At 43.1% G+C, this 19,216-nt stretch overlaps 1 protein-coding gene and 1 long non-coding RNA gene across 6 annotated transcripts in view; one reads left to right on the top strand and one right to left on the bottom strand.

Moving 5' to 3' along the window:
* LOC137207452 (uncharacterized) overlaps window positions 1-11,161 on the top strand; it is a 34,542-nt gene extending 23,381 nt beyond the window's left edge. The window contains exon 4 of the long non-coding RNA XR_010935093.1: window positions 3,076-11,161. This is a non-coding gene — a long non-coding RNA (uncharacterized lncRNA). The remainder of the gene's footprint in view (window positions 1-3,075) is intronic.
* Window positions 1,362-19,216, bottom strand: part of ZNF133 (zinc finger protein 133) — a 28,378-nt gene continuing 10,523 nt past the window's right edge. For 2 of the 5 annotated variants that reach the window (XM_067707320.1, XM_067707324.1), the window contains exons 2-4: window positions 13,901-14,027; window positions 13,323-13,418; window positions 1,362-3,277 (exon numbers count right to left, since the gene is read on the bottom strand). In XM_067707320.1, the coding sequence (XP_067563421.1) occupies window positions 1,521-3,277; window positions 13,323-13,418; window positions 13,901-14,021 (1,974 nt within the window). In that variant the 5' untranslated portion in view covers window positions 14,022-14,027 and the 3' untranslated portion in view covers window positions 1,362-1,520. Of the gene's footprint in view, window positions 3,278-13,322; window positions 13,419-13,900; window positions 14,028-14,255; window positions 14,327-17,395; window positions 18,019-19,216 lie in introns of those variants that run through there. The other 3 variants (XM_067707323.1, XM_067707322.1, XM_067707321.1) reach the window with 3 other exon arrangements.

The raw sequence follows: 19,216 nt of genomic DNA, 5'->3' as shown, positions 1-19,216 counted from the left end.
TCGCATGTCTCTTTCCATGCTTTCAAGATTCTCTCTTTTGACAGTCTGACCACGTGTCCTGGTGTGGGCTGTGAAGTTGAGCCAGGCACATGCCATCAGTTCCTTGACAAGTGCCTGGTACTGCCCCCTGGGAGTGACTCTCATGGCTTTTGTGTCTGCACTGTTATTCTTCCTTTTCCCTAAGAAATGGCCTGTTTACAGATCAGTATATTTCTCAGCCTGCCTCCCTGCCCATATAAACGTAGGCATTTTTCTCTGCCCTTTTCAGACTAAGCTGGTGTTTCTATTTCAAATGTCTTGGGTTTCCTATGCCTCTTAACTGAATTTCACTCCATTAGATGAAACCAAACCTACAAACCTTTTCAAGTCAGGCCCCTCTCTGGTTTGGGTTGAGTGTAGGGTGCCGTGGGATGATACCCTTAAAACTCATAGAAACCATTTTGTGGAGTTGGTAGGGTCTAGGAGCTGCATACTGAAATCTTCTGAAGTCTTAAAGGTTTTCATAGCTGCAACCTTGAGATGATCCTTACCTTAAAGGCCACTTGTTTAAAGCAAAACCACTGTGGATGGGAACACAATGAAGGAAGTATGGTTGAGAATCTTCAAATATGATTAAATATCTTTTCACTATGATAAACAGCCTTGTGGTTGGAGAACTAAGTTTTAACTCTCTGGAGGGTGTGTGGCTAAGGGACCTTAGGCCAGTTACTGGATAGTTGGCACGAGGGCTGGGCATGGGGTGGAGTGCCAAGGAGCACAACTGAAAGTTCTAACCCTGATGTTACAGGGCTGATTTGGGAATGTGGCTTCAAGTCTTATTCCTGTTACCGAAGGGCTTAGGAGGGACCTGCTTACAGGCTGTCTCATTATCGGAGCACCATGTTCTTGGTGATCTGAATGGGTGTGACTGGAGACCCAAGGTTGTCATAGCCAGAGGACCAGGCTCTGAGACTGGAGTGCTGGGGACGATATGTTGTCAAGGGGGCCCCAAAACATGAGGACTAGGGACTAAAGCCTGAAAAAAAGCAATAAAGGTAGTTAGGGGATGATTCAGCAAAGGCAACAATGTAGATGTTTCAGAGCCAGGAGGAGAGGGGCAAGAAAGGGGGCTGCAGATGAGAGGAATGGCTAGGGGAAGCCATATTTCCTGGAAGATTCCCTCCCCTCACCTAAATCCCCTGAATACAGTCCCCAGATTCTCTCCCTATACAGGACTTTTCCAATAAATACGGAGTGACTCAGTTCTTATGTCTTAGAAGGAATTGAATTTTTATGGAATAGTGGACTCAATAGCTCAAGATTTCCGTTAACACTCCTTATTCCCTATCTTTATAGAGGAGAGAATGAAATACACAGCCAAGGTTTGTAAAGAAGCAGTTTATTAGAACAAAAGACCACAAAACATGAAGACTTAGCATGGAGGAAGTAAACGAAGGCAAATGTCCTTTGACCACTTACGGAATGCGTTTTATGAAAGTGTACGATGTTTGATTATCCAGTCCTCACCACCGTCTTCACTCTCAGAGAGAGTGCAAGGGGTCAGAAGATTGCTCTGAGTAGGCCTCGGGGTCAGACTGAAGTCGCAGTTTGTGGTGGGCGGACTTCATCCTCCTGTGTCTGCTGAGGTGAGACTTCTGGCTAAAGCCCTGTCCACACGTCTTGCACACATAAGGCTTCCTGCCCTGGTGTGTCATCTGATGTAACATGAGGTGTGACTTTTGGGGAAAGCCTTGGCCACACTCTCTGAATAGACAGGGCTTCTCTTCCGAGTGTACCCATTTGTGCGTGATTAAAGCTGACTTATTGCTGAAGCCGAGTCCACACTGCCGGCACGTGTAAGGCTTTTCCCTCGAGTGTTTCCGCCTGTGCCGGATGAGACCTGCCTGGTGACTGAAGCCTCGCCCACACTCCCTGCACACGTACGGCTTTTCCCCTGAGTGTGTCCTCTGGTGTGCAACAAGGTTTGACTTCTGGCTGAAGCCTCGCCCGCACTCCTCACACACCATGGGCTTTTCCCCTGAGTGTGTCCTCTGGTGTCTGATGAGATTTGACTGCTGGCTGAAGCCTCGCCCACAGTCCTTACACACAATGGGCTTATCCCCTGAGTGTATGTTCTGGTGTCTGTTGAGGTGTGACTTGAGACTAAAGCCTCGCCCACACACCCCACACACGTAAGGCTTCTCCCCAGTGTGTGTCCGCCTGTGTGAGATGAGGGTTGAATTCTGGCTGAAGCTGTGCCCACACACGCCACACACATAAGGCTTCTCCTTGGAGTGTGTCCTCTGGTGGTTGACAAGGGTGGTTCTCTGCCTGAAGCACCGCCCACACTCCTTGCAGGCATAAGGCTTCTCCCCAGAGTGTGTCCTCTGGTGTGAGATGAGGTTCGACCTGTCGCTGAAGCCCAGGCCACAGTCACTGCACACGATGGTCTTCTCCTCCAAGTGCGTCCTCTGGTGTCTGACGACGGCTGACTTCTGGCTGAAGCCTTTCCCACATTCCTGGCACACGTAGGGCTTCTCCCCAGAGTGTGTCCGCTGGTGTATGATGAGGTTTGACTTCTGGCTGAAGCCTCGCCCGCACTCGCTGCACATGTAAGGCTTCTCACCTGAGTGTGTCCTCTCGTGTATGATGAGTGTCGACTTGCGGTTAAAGCCTCGCCCACACTCCCTGCACACGATGGGCTTCTCCCCCGAGTGTGCCTTCTGGTGTCTGGCAAGGCTTTTCTTTAGGCTAAAGCCCTTCTCACACACCCCGCACACATACGGCTTCTCCCCTGAGTGTATCCTCTGGTGACTGAGCAGGTTTGTCATCTTGCTGAAGCCCAGGCCACACTCCCCACAGTTGACTGTTCCAAATCCTAAGACTTCTATCCTCTTCAACAGTCTGTCTGTTTCCTCGGGATTCCCTGTCTGAGCTGGGCTGGCCACTCCCTCCATGCCTTGGATGCCATCCCCAGAGTTGACCGGCTGCTGCTGGGGTGGCGGCCTGGGGAACACGCCTGAAGTCCTTTTCTTTGTCTTTCCAAACAAAGGCTGGGTGCCTTCTCTCTCCTGACCTTCTGCTTTGTCATTCCAGGGATTTCCATCAGAGGCTCGCTGCTGCTGCTGCTGCTGCTGATCCCCAGGGCACGGAGCTCCTGGCCGGACAGGCTCTTCTGCACACCAGCACGTGAAGATCCAGGGAGGGTGACTACACAGCATGTGCTGCATGCGGAGCTGCTGACTGGGGAAGTCTGGAGGGCGGAAGGGACCGAGGTGGAGTTCTGGCTTTGGTTCTGCTGCAGAGAGAGAAGCGTGAGTCAGAACTGAGACCCGAGGCAGCCGGAGCAGTTCTGCCTCATCTGATGTTAAGACTTGATTCCCTGTTCTTCCAAATGCTTAGAACTTATGGGCTACCCGGCAAGACTTCCTTCACAGGACCTGCTACATTTACCTCCTAACGCCCAGCCACCACAGTGATAGAAACTGGGCCCAAACGGTATTCTATGACAGAGAGATCTAACCACAGGACCCTCGTGGAAGGGTCTTTGTCTCCCCTGTTTCCCTAGGAGAATGGGGTGGAAGGAGAGCAGTCATTCAGACTGGAGGACCCCTGGTGGAGGAGGCAGCATAGTCGTGGTTAAAGAGATAACGAGCAAAAACACCTGAACTGGAGTGTCCCACCTCACTAACAAATATTCATTAGAGGATTACTTTGTACCAGAATTTCTACAAGGCAGTAGGCGTTCAGCAATAAACAACACAAACATAGTCTAGGCCCCCCAGTGAATGGTACCCCTGACCAATTCAAGCCCTGTTAACTTCCATAATTAATCTAAATAAAAATTTCCCCAGGGGGAGGAACCAAGATGGCGGAGTAGAAGGACATGCTCTCACTCCCTCTTGCAAGAACACCAGAATCACAACGAGCTGCTGGACAATCATTGACAGGAAGACACTGGAACTCACCAAAAAAGATACCCCACATCCAAAGACAAAGGCGAAGCCACAATGAGACGGTAGGAGGGGCACAATCACAGTAAAATCAAATCCCATAACTGGTGGGTGGGTGACTCACAGACTGGAGAATAATTATACCACAGAAGTCCACCCACTGGAGTGAAGGTTCTGAGCCCCACGTCAGGCTTCCCAACCTGGGAGCCCGGCAACGGGAGGAGGAATTCCTATAGAGAATCAGACTTTGAAGCCTAGCAGGAATTGATTGCAGGACTTCAACAGGACTGGGGGATACAGAGACTCCACTCTTGGAGGGCACAAAGTAGTGTGTGCATTGGGACCCAGGGGAAGGAGCAGTGACCCCAGCGGAGACTGAACCAGACCTACCTGCTAGTGTTAGAGGGTCTCCTGCAGGGGTGGGGGGGTGGCTGTGGCTCATCGTGGGGACAAGGAAACTGGCAGCAGAAGTTCTGGGAAGTACTCCTTGGCGTGAGCTCTCCCAGAGTCTGCCATTAGCCCCACCAAAGAGCCCAGGTAGGCTCCAATGTTGGGCTGCCTCAGGCCAAACAACCAACAGGGAGGGAACCCAGACCCACCCATCAACAGTCAAGTGGATTAAAGTTTTACTAAGCTCTGCCCACCAGAGCAACAGTCAGCTCTACCCACCACCAGTCCCTCCCATCAGGAAACTTGCACAAGCCTCTTAGATAGCCTCATCCACCAGAGGGCAGACAGCAGAAGCAAGAAGAACTACAATCCTGCAGCCTGTGGGGGGGGGGGGGGGGGAATTCACAGAAAGAGAGACAAGATGAAAAGGCAGAGGGCTATGTACCAGATGAAGGAACAATATAAAACCCCAGAAAAACAACTAAATGAAGTGGAGATAGGCAACCTTCCAGAAAAAGAATTCAGAATAATGAGAGTGAAGATGATCCAGGACCTCAGAAAAAGAATGGAGGCAAAGATCGAGAAGATGCAAGAAATGTTTAACAAAGACCTAGAAGAATTAAAGAACAAACAAACAGAGATGAACAATACAATAACTGAAATGAAAACTACACTAGAAGGAATCCATAGCAGAATAACTGAGGCAGAAGAACGGATAAGTGACATGGAAGGCTTGAATGGTGGAATTCACTGCTGCGGAACAGAATAAAGAAAAAAGAATGAAAAGAAGTGAAGACAGCCTAAGAGACCTCCGGGACAATATTAAACGCAACAACATTCACATTATAGGGGTCCCAGAAGGAGAAGAGAGAGAGAAAGGACGCAAGAAAATATTTGAAGAGATTATAGTCGAAAACTTCCCTAACATGGGAAAGGAAATAGCCACCCAAGTCCAGGAAGCACAGCAAGTCCCATACAGGATAAACCCAAGGAGAAACACGCTGAGACACATAGTAATCAAATTGGCAAAAATTAAAGACAAAAATTATTGAAAGCAGCAAAGGAAAAATGAAAAGTAACATACAAGGGAACTCCAATAAGGTTAACAGCTGATTTCTCAGCAGAAACTCTACAAGCCAGAAGGGAGTGCCATGATATAAAGTGATGAAAGGGAAGAAACTACAACCAAGATTACTCTATCTGGCAAGGATCTCATTCAGACTCGATGGAGAAATCAAAAGCTTTACAGACAAGCAAAAGCTAAGAGAATTCTGCACCACCAAACCAGCTCCACAACAAATACTAAAGGAACTTCTCTAAGTGGGAAACACAAGAGAAGAAAAGGACCTACAAAAACAAACCCAAAACAATTAAGAAAATGGTAAAGGAACATACACATCGATAATTACCTTAAACGTGAATGGATTAAATGCTCCAACCAAAAGACACAGGCTTGCTGAATGGATACAGAAACAAGACCCATATATATGCTGTCTACAAGAGACCCACTTCAGACCTAGGGACACATACAGACTGAAAGTGAGGGGATGGAAAAAGATATTCCATGCAAATGGAAATCAAAAGAAAGCTGGAGTAGCAATACTCATATCAGATAAAATAGACTTTAAAATAAAGAATGTTACAAGAGACAAGGAAGGACACTACATAATGATCAAGGGGTCAATCCAAGAAGAAGATATAACAATTATAAATATATATGCACCCAACATAGGAGCACCTCAATACATAAAGCAAGTGCTAACAGCTATAAAAGAGAAAATCGACAGTAACACAATAATAGTGGGGGACTTTAACACCTCACTTACACCAATGGACAGATCATCCAAAATGAAAACAAATAAGGAAACAGAAGCTTTAACTAACACAATAGACCAGATAGATTTAATTGATATTTATAGGACATTCCATCCCAAAACAGCAGATTACACATTCTTCTCAAGTGCACACGGAACATTCTCAAGGATAGATCACATCTTGGGTCACAAATCAAGCCTCAGTAAATTTAAGAAAACTGAAATCATATCAAGCATCTTTTCTGACCACAACGCTATGAGATTAGAAATGAATTACAGGGAAAAAAACATAAAAAACACACATGGAGGCTAAACAATACGTTACTAAATAACCGAGATCACTCAAGAAATCAAAGAAGAAATCAAAAAATACCTAGAAACAAATGACAATGAAAACATGACGACCAAAACCTATGGGATGCAGCAAAAGCAGTTGTAAGGGGGAAGTTTATAGCTATACAAGCCTACCTCAAGAAACAAGAAAAATCTCAAGTAAACAATCTAACCTTACACCTAAAGGACCTAGAGAAAGAAGAACAAACTAAACCCAAAGCAGAAGGAAAGAAATCATAAAGACCAGAGCAGAAATAAGTAAAATAGACACAAAGAAAACAACAGCAAAGATCAATAAAACTAAAAGCTGGTTCTTTGAGAAGATAAACAAAATTGATAAACCATTAGCCAGACTCATCAAGAAGAAGAGGGAGAGGACTCAAATCAATAAAATTAGAAATGAAAAAGGAGAAGTTACAACAGACACCACAGAAATATAAAGCATCCTAAGAAACTACTACAAGCAACTCTATGCCAATAAAATGGACAACCTGGAAGAAATGGACAAATTCTTAGAAAGGTATAACCTTCCAAGACTGAAACAGGAAGAAATAGAAAATATGAACAGACCAATCACAAGTAATGAAATTGAAACTGTGATTAAAAATCTTCCAACAAACAAACGTCCAGGACCAATGGCTTCACAGGTGAATTCTATCAAACACTCAGAGAAGAGCTAACACCCATCCTTCTCAAACTCTTCCCAAAAATTGCAGAGGAAGGAACACTCCCAAACTCATTCTATGAGGCCACCAGCACCCTGATACCGAAACCAGACAAAGATACTACCAAAAAAAAAAAAAAAAAAAAAAAAAAAAAATTACAGACCAATATCACTGATGAATATAGATGCAAAAATCCTCAACAAAATACTAACAAACAGAATCCAACAGCACATTAAAAGGATCAAATACCATGATCAAGTGGGATTTATCCCAGGGATGCAAGGATTCTTCAATATACGCAAATCAATCAATGTGATACACCATATTAACAAATTGAAGAATAAAAACCATATGAGCATCTCAATAAATGCAGAAAAAGCTTCTGACAAAATTCAACACCCATTTATGATAAAAACTCTCCAGAAAGTGGGCATAGAGGGAACCTACCTCAACATAATAAAGACCATATATGACAAACCCACAGCAAACATCATTCTCAATGGTGAAAAACTGAAAGCATTTCCTCTAAGATCAGGAACGAGACAAGGATGTCCACTCTCACCACTATTATTCAACATAGTTTTGGAAGGCCTAGCCACGGCAATCAGAGAAGAAAAAGAAATAAAAGGAATACAAACTGGAAAAGAAGAAGTAAAACTGTCACTGTTTGTAGATGACATGATACTATACATAGAGAATCCTAAAAATGCTACCAGAAAACTACTAGAGCTAATCAGTGAATTTGGTAAAGTTGCAGGATACAAAATTAATGAACAGAAGTATCTTGCATTCCTATACACTAATGATGAAAAATCTGAAAAAGAAATTGTGGAAACACTCCCATTTACCATTGCAACAAAAGGAATAAAATACCTAGGAATAAACCTACCTAGGGAGACAAAAGACATGTATGCAGAAAACTGTAAGACACTGTTGAAAGAAATTAAAGATGATACCAACAGATAGAGAGATATACCATGTTCTTGGATTGGAAGAATCAATATTGTGAAAATGACTATACTACCCAAAGCAATCTACAGATTCAATGCAATCCCTATCAAATTACCAATGGCAGTTTTTACGGAACTAGAACAAATCATCTTAAAATTTGTATGGAGATACAAAAGACCCCGAATAGCCAAAGCAGTCTTGAAGGAAAAAAATGGACTGGAGGAATCAGACTCCCTGACTTCAGACTATACTACAAAGCTACAGTAACGAAGACAATATGGTACTGGCACAAAAACAGAAACATAGATCAATGGAACAAGATAGAAAGCCCAGAGATTAAACCCACACACCTATGGTCAACTAATCTATGACAAAGGAGGCAAAGATATACAATGGAGAAAAGACAGTCTCTTCAATAAGTGGTGCTGGAAAACTGGACAGCTACATGTAAAAGAATGAAATTAGAACACTCTGTAACACCATACACAAAAATAAACTCAAAGTGGATTCTAGACGTGAATGTAAGACCGGACACTATAAAACTCCTAGAGGAAAACATTGGAAGAACACTCTTTGACATAAATCACAGCAAGATCTTTTTTGATCCACCTCCTAGAGTAATGGAAATAAAAACAAAAATAAACAAATGGGACCTAATGAAACTTCAAAGCTTTTGCACAGCAAAGGAAACCATACACAAGACAAAAAGACAACCCTCAGAATGGGAGAAAATATTTGTAAACGAATCAACGGACAAAGGATTAATCTCCAAAATATATAAACAGCTCATGCAGCTCAATATTAAACAAACAACCCAATCCAAAAGTGGGCAGGAGACCTAAATAGACATTTCTCCAAAGAAGACATACAGATGGCCAAGAAGCACATGAAAAGCTGCTCAAGGGCTTCCCTGGTGGCGCAGTGGTTGAGAGTCCACCTGCCGATGCAGGGGACACGGGTTCGTGACCCGGTCCAAGAAGATCCCATATGCCGCGGAGCGGGTAGGCCCGTGAGCCATGGCTGCTGAGCCTGAGCGTCCAGAGCCTGTGCTCCGCAACGGGAGAGGCCACAACAGTGAGAGGCCCACGTACTGCCAAAAAAAAAAAAAAAAAAGAAAACACTCCCATTTACCATTGCAACAAAAAGAATAAAATATCTAGGAATAAACCTACCTAAGGAGACAAAAGACCTGTATGCAGAAAATTATAAGACACTGATGAAAGAAATTAAAGATGATACAAACAGATGGAGAGATAATACCATGTTCTTGGATTGGAAGAATCAATATTGTGAAAATGACTATACTACCCAAAGCAATCTACAGATTCAATGCAATCCCTATCAAACTACCAAGGGCATTTTTCACAGAACTAGAACAAAAAATTTCACAATTTGTATGGAAACACAAAAGACCCCAAATAACCAAAGCAATCTTGACAATGAAAAATGGAGCTGGAGGAATCAGCCTTCCTGGCTTCAGACTATACTACAAAGCTACAGTAATCAAGACAGTATGGTACTGGCACAAAAACAGAAATATAGATCAGTGGAACAGGATAGAAAGCCCAGAGATAAACCCACGCACATATGGTCACCTTATCTTTGATAAAGGAGGCAAGAATATACAGTGGAGAAAAGACAGCCTCTTCAATAAGTGATGCTGGGAAACTGGACAGGTACATGTAAAAGTATGAAATTAGAACACTCCCTAACACCATAGACAAAAGTAAACTCAAAATGGATTAAAGACCTAAATGTAAGGCCAGACACTATCAAGCTCTTAGAGGAAAACATAGGCAGAACACTCTGACATAAATCACAGCAAGATCCTTTTTGACCCACCTCCTAGAGAAATGGAAATAAAAACAAAAATAAACAAATGGGACCTCATGAAACTTCAAAGCTTTTGCACAGCAAAGGAAACCATAAACAAGACCAAAAGACAACCCTCAGAATGGGAGAAAATATTTGCAAATGAAGAAACTGACAAAGGATCAATCTCCAAAATTTACAAGCAGCTCATGCAGCTCAATATCAAAAAAACAAACATCCCAATCCAAAAATGGGCAGAAGACCTAAATAGACATTTCTCCAAAGAAGATATACAGATTGCCAACAAACACATGAAAGAATGCTCAACATCATTAATCATTAGAGAAATGCAAATCAAAACTACAATGAGATATCATCTCACACTGCTCAGAATGGCCATCGTCAAAAAATCTAGAAACAATAAATGCTGGAGAGGGTGTGGAGGAAAGGGAACCCTCTTGCACTGTTGGTGGGAATGTAAATTGATACAGCCACTATGGAGAACAGTATGGAGGTTCCTTAAAAAACTAAAAATAGGGGCTTCCCTGGTGGCGCAGTGGTTGGGAGTCCGCCTGCCGATGCAGGGGACACGGGTTCGTGCCGTGGTCCGGGAAGATCCCACATGCTGCGGAGCGGCTGGGTCCGTGAGCCACAGCCGCTGAGACTGCGCATCCGGAGCCTGTGCTCTGCAACAGGAGAGGCCACAACAGTGAGAGGCCCGCGTACCGCAAAAAAAAAAAAAAACTAAAAATAGAACTACCATATGACCCAGCAATCCCACTACTGGGCATATACCCTGAGAAAACCATAATTCAAAAAGAGTCATGGGGGCTTCCCTGGTGGTGCAGTGGTTGAGAGTCCGCCTGCCAATGCAGGGGACACGGGTTCGTGCCCCGGTCTGGGAAGATCCCACATGCCGCGGAGCGGCTGGGCCCGTGAGCCATGGCCACTGGGCCTGCGCGTCCGGAGCCTGTGCTCCACAATGGGAGAGGCCACAACAGTGAGAGGCCCACGTATTGCAAAAAAAAAAAAAAAAAAAAAAGAGAGTCATGTACCAAAATGTTTATTGCAGCTCTATTTACAATAGCCAGGACATGGAAGCAACCTAAGTGTCCATCAACAGATGAATGGATAAAGAAGATGTGGCACATATATACAATGGAATATTACTCAGCCATAAAAAGAAACGAAACTGAATTATTTGTAGTGAGGTGGATGGACCTAGAGTCTGTCATCCAGAGTGAAGTCAGTCAGAAAGAGAAAAGCAGATACTGTATGCTAACACATATATATGGAATCTAAGAAAAAAAAAAAGTTCATGAAGAACCTAGGGGCAAGATGGGAATAAAGACACAGACCTACTAGAGAATGGACTTGAGGATATGGGGAGGGGGAAGGGTAAGCTGTGACAAAGTGAGAGAGTGGCATGGACATATATACACTACCAAACGTAAAATAGATAGCTAGTGGGAAGCAGCCACATAGCACAGGGAGATCAGCTCAGTGCTTTGTGACCACCTAGAGGAGTGGGAAAGGGAGGGTGGGAGGGAGGAAGATGCAAGAGGGAAGAGATATGGGAACATATGTATATGTATAACTGACTCACTTTGTTATAAAGCAGAAACTAACACAGCATTGTAAAGCAATTATACTCCAATAAAGATGTTAATAAATAAATAAATAAATAAATAAAAATGTATCCGCTAAGTATCTAAGTTATTCTGCTAAAGAAGGTAAAGGAAAATTTGCTCTTCATTAATGAACGGTTAGGAAAAATACCATATCTAAAAATGAAAAATTCACTGGCCAGAACTTAGTAGCATATTGGAGATGACAGATCAACAGAAATCAATCTGAAGAACAGAGAGGGGGGAAAAAAAAAAAAAAGACAGGCTCAACAACCTGTGGGACAATGTAAAAAGGACTAATACACATGTAACTGTAGTCCCCAAAAGGGGGAGAGAGGGGAACAGAAAAAAACCATGATAGGGCTTCCCTGGTGGCGCAGTGGTTGAGAGTCTGCCTGCCGATGCAGGGGACACGGGTTTGTGCCCCGGTCTGGGAAGATCCCACATGCCGCAGAGCGGCTGGGCCCGTGAGCCATGGCCACTGGGCCTGCGCGTCCAGAGCCTGTGCTCCGCAACGGGAGAGGCCACAACAGTGAAATGCCCGTGTACCACAAAAACAAAAAAAAAACCATGATAGAATAATGCCCAAAAATTCCCCAAATTTGGCTCTAGCCATAAATTTATAGATTGAGAAATCTCAGCAAGCCCTAAGCAGGGAAAATACAAAGAAAAGCATGTTTCCTCAGTTACGACACAGTCAAAGAGCTGAACACCAAACATATACAGAAAACTCTGAAAGTAGTCAGAGGTTTAAAAAGAAAAGTAACAAAAAAACCAAGGTAATAATTGTGTAAATGACAGCTGATTTCTCATCAGAAACAGCAGAGGCCAGAACAGGGAAACAGTATCTTTAAAGGAGTTAAAAAATAAACCAAACTAGAATTCTATATCCAGTGAGAATATCCTTCGAGAATGAAGATGAAATACACATTCAGAAAAACAAAATTTAAATGAATACACTGCCACCTGTACAAGAAATGCTAGACAACTAAAATGCTATCAGGTAGAAACTCAAATCTTCAGGAAAATAAGAGCACAGAAAATGGTAAATTATCTGGATGAGTATAAAAACACTTTTTCATTTGATTAAAAAATACGTATGAGTGCTTAAAACAAATATTTTAACATTGTATTAGGGAGTTTAGAAGGTATAGAGGGGCAGTACAAATGACAACTACAGAATAAAGCAAGTGGGGAAAAAGGTTTAATTTGAAGTGTGCAATTGCACTGTTCTTAAATTTTACATAAAGTGGTATCCAGAATAAGTAGAAAAGGAAAAGTGAAGGCTGTATATTGTAATCCCTTTGAGCAGGGGTCAGCAAACTTTTTCTTAAATGGCCAAAATAGTAACTAGTTTAGGCTCTGGGGGCTAAGAGACAAAATTGAGGATTATATAGGTATTTACATAACCGTTTAAAGTTTCACCCTCCTGGGTGAAATCCATTCTTACAATTTTTTTAGAATTCCATTTCAATTTCCCAGTTGGCTTTTTATAGCCTTTCTTCCTCCCACTGGGCTTGCCTTTTTTCTTTAGCTCACTCAGTTTTACTTCCACATTCTTGCTTGATCTTTTAAAAATATAGTAACAAGAGCAAGAAGCCTATGAATGTGGGAGAGAACTGAGTGAGGCAGAGAGGGCAAAAAGGGAAAGCTCGAGTGCAGATGAAGGGCTGGAAGGTCACATGGTGGGCAGCACACAGGGTGGCCCCAGGGCCAGCACAACAGCCTCCCTCCCCAGCACCTGAGCGACGCCTTCTTGCCCCCAACCCCCTGGGCTGCCCAGTGTTCCCCACTCACCCGAGCCGGTGGCAGGTGGGCATTTTCTCTCTTCTCTCCAGGTTTCCTTCCCTTGCTCCAGCTGGGTGATGAGTTTGGGTTTAGAAAATGGAATCCCTGCTCATAGGAAAAGAAAACAATATGGCTGTAGGTTATAGGCTCAAAAGCCAGTTCCTGAACTCAGAGCCACACTGGGTGGGGAATTTCAAAAGGTGGTGGGAAAGACCTGAGAGTGGGGAGCTCTCTGCAGGGGAGGGGAAACCAGGATGACAGCTCACTGACCCTACTCCATCCTGGGGAGAGAACAACTCCCTCATTTAAAAGAAGATAATAACTAGGAAGACATGTCATGCTTACCCAAGAGACTGGGAGAAAAGGCCTAGAAATGCAGATTATCACATACACAACACACAGACACACACGCACCTCTACACATTTCAATTCTACAAAATCAGACCTTCTCTGGGGAAAGAGGGAACAGAGTGTCTCTGCTTTTGAGTCCAACCCAAAGGCAAAGTCAGAAAGCAAGACAGCTGCTTCAAGCACAGCCTGAAGTACCCAGCTGCTGGGATACGGGTCCTGAGAGATGCCAGGCTTACCCAGCGAGACCAGGTTGCTGTAGTTCTCCAGCATCACCTCCCGGTACAGGGACCTCTGAGCAGGGCTCAGCAGCATCCACTCCTCCTGGGTGAAATCCACAGCCACATCTCTGAATGCCATGTGTGCCTGTAACACAGAATACAGCCCTGCTCACCCAGGAGCCAGCCTTGCCCAGGACTCAGGGTCAGGGGCAGGCAGAAGCCTGCCCGGGGAGAGGTAGGTGAGATATCTAGATTTTGTCTTTGACCCTGGTTGCTCTGTGTTCCAAGACTTTTAACCCCTGTCACTATCGGGGCAGTGGCACTTAACCTACACATTCGAGATACTGAATAGGCTGTTTCGGAGAATACCTACCAAAAAATGGAGTCTTTAACTTTCGGGAACATTAGGCTGAGGGAAGAGCAAATAACAAGAGCAAATCTAGGCTGAGGGAAGAGCAAATAACATAAAAATTAAACAACAGTAAAGCAACAGACTTTAAGAATTTAAAAGAATAGTCTGAACAATGTTTTTTTTTTTAAGCTTTGGTTCTGTTACTTGTTTATTTATTTTTGGCTGCGTTGGGTCTTCGTTGCTGCACGTGGGCTTTCTCTAGTTGTGGCGAGTGGGGGCTACTTTTTGTGGTGCATGGGCTTCTCATTGGGTGGCTTCTCCTATGGCAGAGCACGGGCTCTAGGCACACGGGCTTCAGAAGTTGTGGCTCGCGAGCTCTAGAGCACAGGCTCAGTAGTTGCGGCGCATGGGCTGAGTTGCTCCACGGCACGTGGGATCTTCCCGGACCAGGGCTCGGACCCATGTCCCCTGCATTGGCAGGCGGACTCTTAACCACTGCGCCACCAGGGAAGCCCTGAACAATGGTTTTAAATGTTGAAGCATCAGAATGAAGTTAGTACCATTTAATTATGGCAAAGACCAAATACAACTCAGTCCTTCCCTTCAATCCCATCGGGCCCCTTCGGCCTTCCCTGGCCTGAGAGGCACAAGCAGCGAGTGGTAAAGAGCATGAACTTGAATCCTACTGCCTTGGTTTGGGGCCCACCCCCCCACCCCCCGTCAACTAGCACCTCTGTTTTCTCACTTACGAAATGTGGGTAACAGTCCATTAAACTTCCCGTCCCACACTGTGGATGCTCAGCGTGGACGTTCTTGGCTACTTGGTCTACAAATTCATCTCTATGTGCCATTCTCATCCGCCTGCCCCATTTTACTATCTTTACCTCAACACTATTTCAAAATGGAGAGTACACTGGAATATAGACATCAGGAAAGGTTTCATGAGAGGCCCAGGAACTTGGTCTTGAGGGAAGGGCAGGAATCAAGGGAAGAGGAAGGTGCCAGGTATTCCTGATGAGGCGTGTGGGGAGCAAAGCAGAGGACACTGTGGGCCAAGAAAGAGACAGCCTGAATCATGGGAAGCAGGACCACTTGGGAGGAATAAAAGGCACCTAGTGGTAGAATACAGAATAGGTCACGTGTAGTAGCAGCCTGTAGGTTTTAAATTTTTATTGTAAAATATACAGAAACATTTTACTACTTTTACCATTTTTAAGTGCATATTTCAGTACATTAAGTATGTTGACACTGTTGTGCAACCACCACCGCTTTCCATCTCCAGAATTTGTTCATCATCCCATGCTGAAACTCTGTAACCATTAAACCCTGACTCCCTCTTTCTCACAAACCCTGGTAAACAACCATCATTTTACTTTGTTTCCATGTATTCAATATTTGGCTAGTCTGTGTATCACAAATAAGTGGAATCATACAGTATTTGTCCTTTTGTGCTGGCTTATTTCATTTAGCATAATGTCTTCAAGTGTCAGCCATGTACTCCAAAGAAGACATACAGATGGCCAGGAGGCACATGAAAAGATGCTCCACATCATTAGTTATTAGAGAAATGCAAATCAAAACTACAATGAGATATCACCTCACACTAGTCACCATCAAAAAGTCTACAAACAATAAATGCTGGAGACGGTGTGGAGAAAAGGGAGCCTTCCCACACTGTTGGTGGGGATGCAAATTGGTGCAGCCACTGTGGCAAACAGTATGGAGGTTTCTTAAAAAACTAAAAATAGAGCTACTGTATGATCCAGCAATCCCACTCCTGGGCACATATCCAGAGAAAACCATGGTTTGAAAGGATACATGTACACCAATGTCCACTGCAGCACTGTTTACAACAGCCAAGACATGGAAGCAACCTAAATGTCCATCGACAGATGAATGGATAAAGATGATGTGGTACATATATGCAATGGAATATTACTCAGCCATAAAAAAGAATGAAATAATGCCATCTGCAGCAATGTGGATGGACCTGGAGTGATGTTAAGTCAGACAGAGAAAGACAAATATCATATGATTTTGCTTATATGCAGAATCTAAAAAAAAAAAAATGACACAAATGAACTTATTTACATAACAGAAACAGACTCACAGACTTAGAAAACAAAGATGGTTACCAAAAGGGAAAGGTGGGGAGGAGGGATAAATTGGGAGTTTGAGATTGACATATACATACTACTATATTTAAAATAGATAACCAACAAGGACCTACTGTATAGCACAGGGACCTCTGCTCAGTATTCTGTAACAACCTAAATGGGAAAAGGATTTGAAAAAGAATAGATACATGTATATGTATAACTGAATCACTGTGCTGTACACCACAAACAAAACATTGTGAACTATACTACAATAAAAAATAAAAAAAAAATTAAAATTAAAAGTTTCAGCCATGTTGAAGCATGTACTCAGAATTTCCTCCTTTTTAAGGCTAAAAAATACTCTACTGTATGTATATACCATTCCTCCACTGACGGACATTGGGTTTGTATCCACCTTTTAGCTATTGTGAATAATACTACCATACAAATTGCTTTCAGTTCTTTTGGGTATATACCCAGAAGTTGAATTGCTGAATCAAATGGTAATTCTATGTTCAGTTTCTTCAGGAAACACTACTGTTTTCCACAGAAGCCACACCATTTTATATCCCCACTAACAATGTAAAAGGATTCTAGTATCCCTACATCCTTGACGACACTTGCTGCTCCCTGAGTTTTTGGTAATAGCCATCATGTGAAATGTATAAAGTGATCTCTCATTGTGGTCTTTATTTGCATTTCCCTAATGATTAGTGACAGTAACCATCTTTTTATGTGCTTATTTGCTATCTGTTTATCTTCTTGGCAAAAACGTCTATTCAAGTCCTTTGACGGTTCTTGAATTGGGGTGTTTGGTTTTTGTTGTTGCTCTCTGAGATCTTTATATATTCTGGACATTAATTACTTATCGGATATATGACTTGCAAATATACATTCTTTAATGCACAAAAGTTTTTAACCTTGATAAAGTCCAATTTATCTATTTTTTCTTTTGTTGCCTGGGCTTTTGGTGTTATTACCCAACAAATCATAACTAAATCCAACTTCATGAAGCTTTTCCTCAATGTTTTCTTCTAAGAGTTTTACAGTTTTAGCTCTTACCTTTTTAGGTCTTTGATCCATTTTGAGTTAATTTTCATTCTCTTCCATGTGGGTATAAGTTTTCCCAGCAGTGTCTATTGAATAGACTGTCCTTTCCACATGGAATGGTCTTGGTAGTGTTGTTGAAAATCACCTGATCATACATCTGTGATTAAGTTCTGAGCTCTCTGTTGCTGCTCTCAAGATTCTGTTGCCTTTGGCTTGATTATAATGTATCTTGGTGTGGGTCTCTTTTAAGAGGTTATCCTACTTAGAGTTCATTAAGCTTCTTGGTTCCTCTTCATGTTTTCTATCTCTTTACTGACATTTCCATTTTGTTTTTACATTGTTTTCTTGACCTCGTTCATGTTTTCCATTAGCTCTGACAGCTGTCTTAAAGTCTTTTGTCTAGTAAGCCCACATAGTATGGCAACTCTGGAACTCAGATTCCCCAGATTTGCTTGGTTTTTGTTTTTGTTGTTGTACTGTGTCTCCGTGCCAGGGTTCAATCTGAGGTGTAAACTAAAGGTTTTTCTTGCATCTTTTCTGATCCTGTGCCTTTCCACGGGTAATATTTCCAGGGATGGTAACTTCCTAAACTGACCAAGTCATGGTCAAACAGGCTGCAGGTAAGATAAGTTACACTTCCAGGACTAGAGCTGGACTTTGCCAGGTGCCAACAAGGTGGTCAAGACAAGAGAAAGGATTGTGTCCATCCTGCGACAGCCAGTGTGGAAATGCAGGAAACACTCACCATTACCCTGGCTTCCCAGGACCCTGTGGCCATTTTTCCTGGTATCACTAAAGGATGATATCTCAGAAGGCAGATCCATGTAAGGAAAGCAGAAATTAGAGGGTGTCAGCTGGAAATGCTCTCCCAGTGAGCGAGGCAGGGTCTGCTCTCCAACCCCACAGCTGGGGGAGGGGTGGCACGGTGGAAGTGTAACACTCTGGTTTTTACCAGGGCCCTGGAAAAAAGTTCAGAGTCAGGCCTTCAGTAGGTTTGGTCCCAAACTCTCCTGATCCCAACAAACTAAATGTAGAAGGACTTTTTCAGGCTCTCTACTTGACTGTAGATGTTAAACACATCATTATTAATTTGAGGGGTTGTGAAAATGGTATTATTGTGGTTGTTTTAAAAAATATACACTGAAGTATTTATAGATGAAATGATCCATGGGATTGCTTTTAAAAACACTTCAGGAGGGCTTCCCTGGTGGCACAATCGTTAAGAATCCGCCTGCCAATTCCGGAGACATGGGTTCAAGCCCTGGTCCAGGAAGAACCCATGTGCCATGGAGCAACTAAGCCCATAGGCCCTACAGCCCGTGCTCTGCTGAGCCCTAGAGCACGTGCTCTGCAATGGGAGAAGCCACAACAATGAGAAGCCCACGCACTGCGGCTGCAACAAGAGAAAGCCCACGGGCAGCAATGAAGATCCAACACAGCCAAAAATAAATAAATGTATTTATAAAAACAAAACAAAAAAAACACTTCAGGAAAAATTGGACAAACCACCCCCCTCCCAAGATTGCTACACAGTGTTTACTGTTAAAGCTGGGGTTTTATTATAGTTTCTTTGCTTTGAATATGTTTGAAATTTTTCCATTAATAAAAAATTACTAAAAAATTCTCAAACACCAAAGGAACCCAAAAACCAAAAACCCAGATGCAACAAATATGGCAAAATATAAACAAGTGTTAAATCAAGATGATGCACATAAGGACGTTCATTATGCTATTGACTCCTTTATTTTTAAGATTTTTCTTTTAAAACGTAAAAAGTATACACAGAAAAAACACTGCATTGTGAACAAAACCAGAGAAACCTAAAGCAATAAT

Source organism: Pseudorca crassidens, chromosome 15, assembly GCF_039906515.1.
Source record: "Pseudorca crassidens isolate mPseCra1 chromosome 15, mPseCra1.hap1, whole genome shotgun sequence".
Classification (NCBI taxonomy): Eukaryota; Metazoa; Chordata; class Mammalia; order Artiodactyla; family Delphinidae; genus Pseudorca; species Pseudorca crassidens.
The sequence above is the reverse complement of the archived record's forward strand: the minus strand, read 5'-3'. Positions and strand labels throughout refer to the sequence as shown.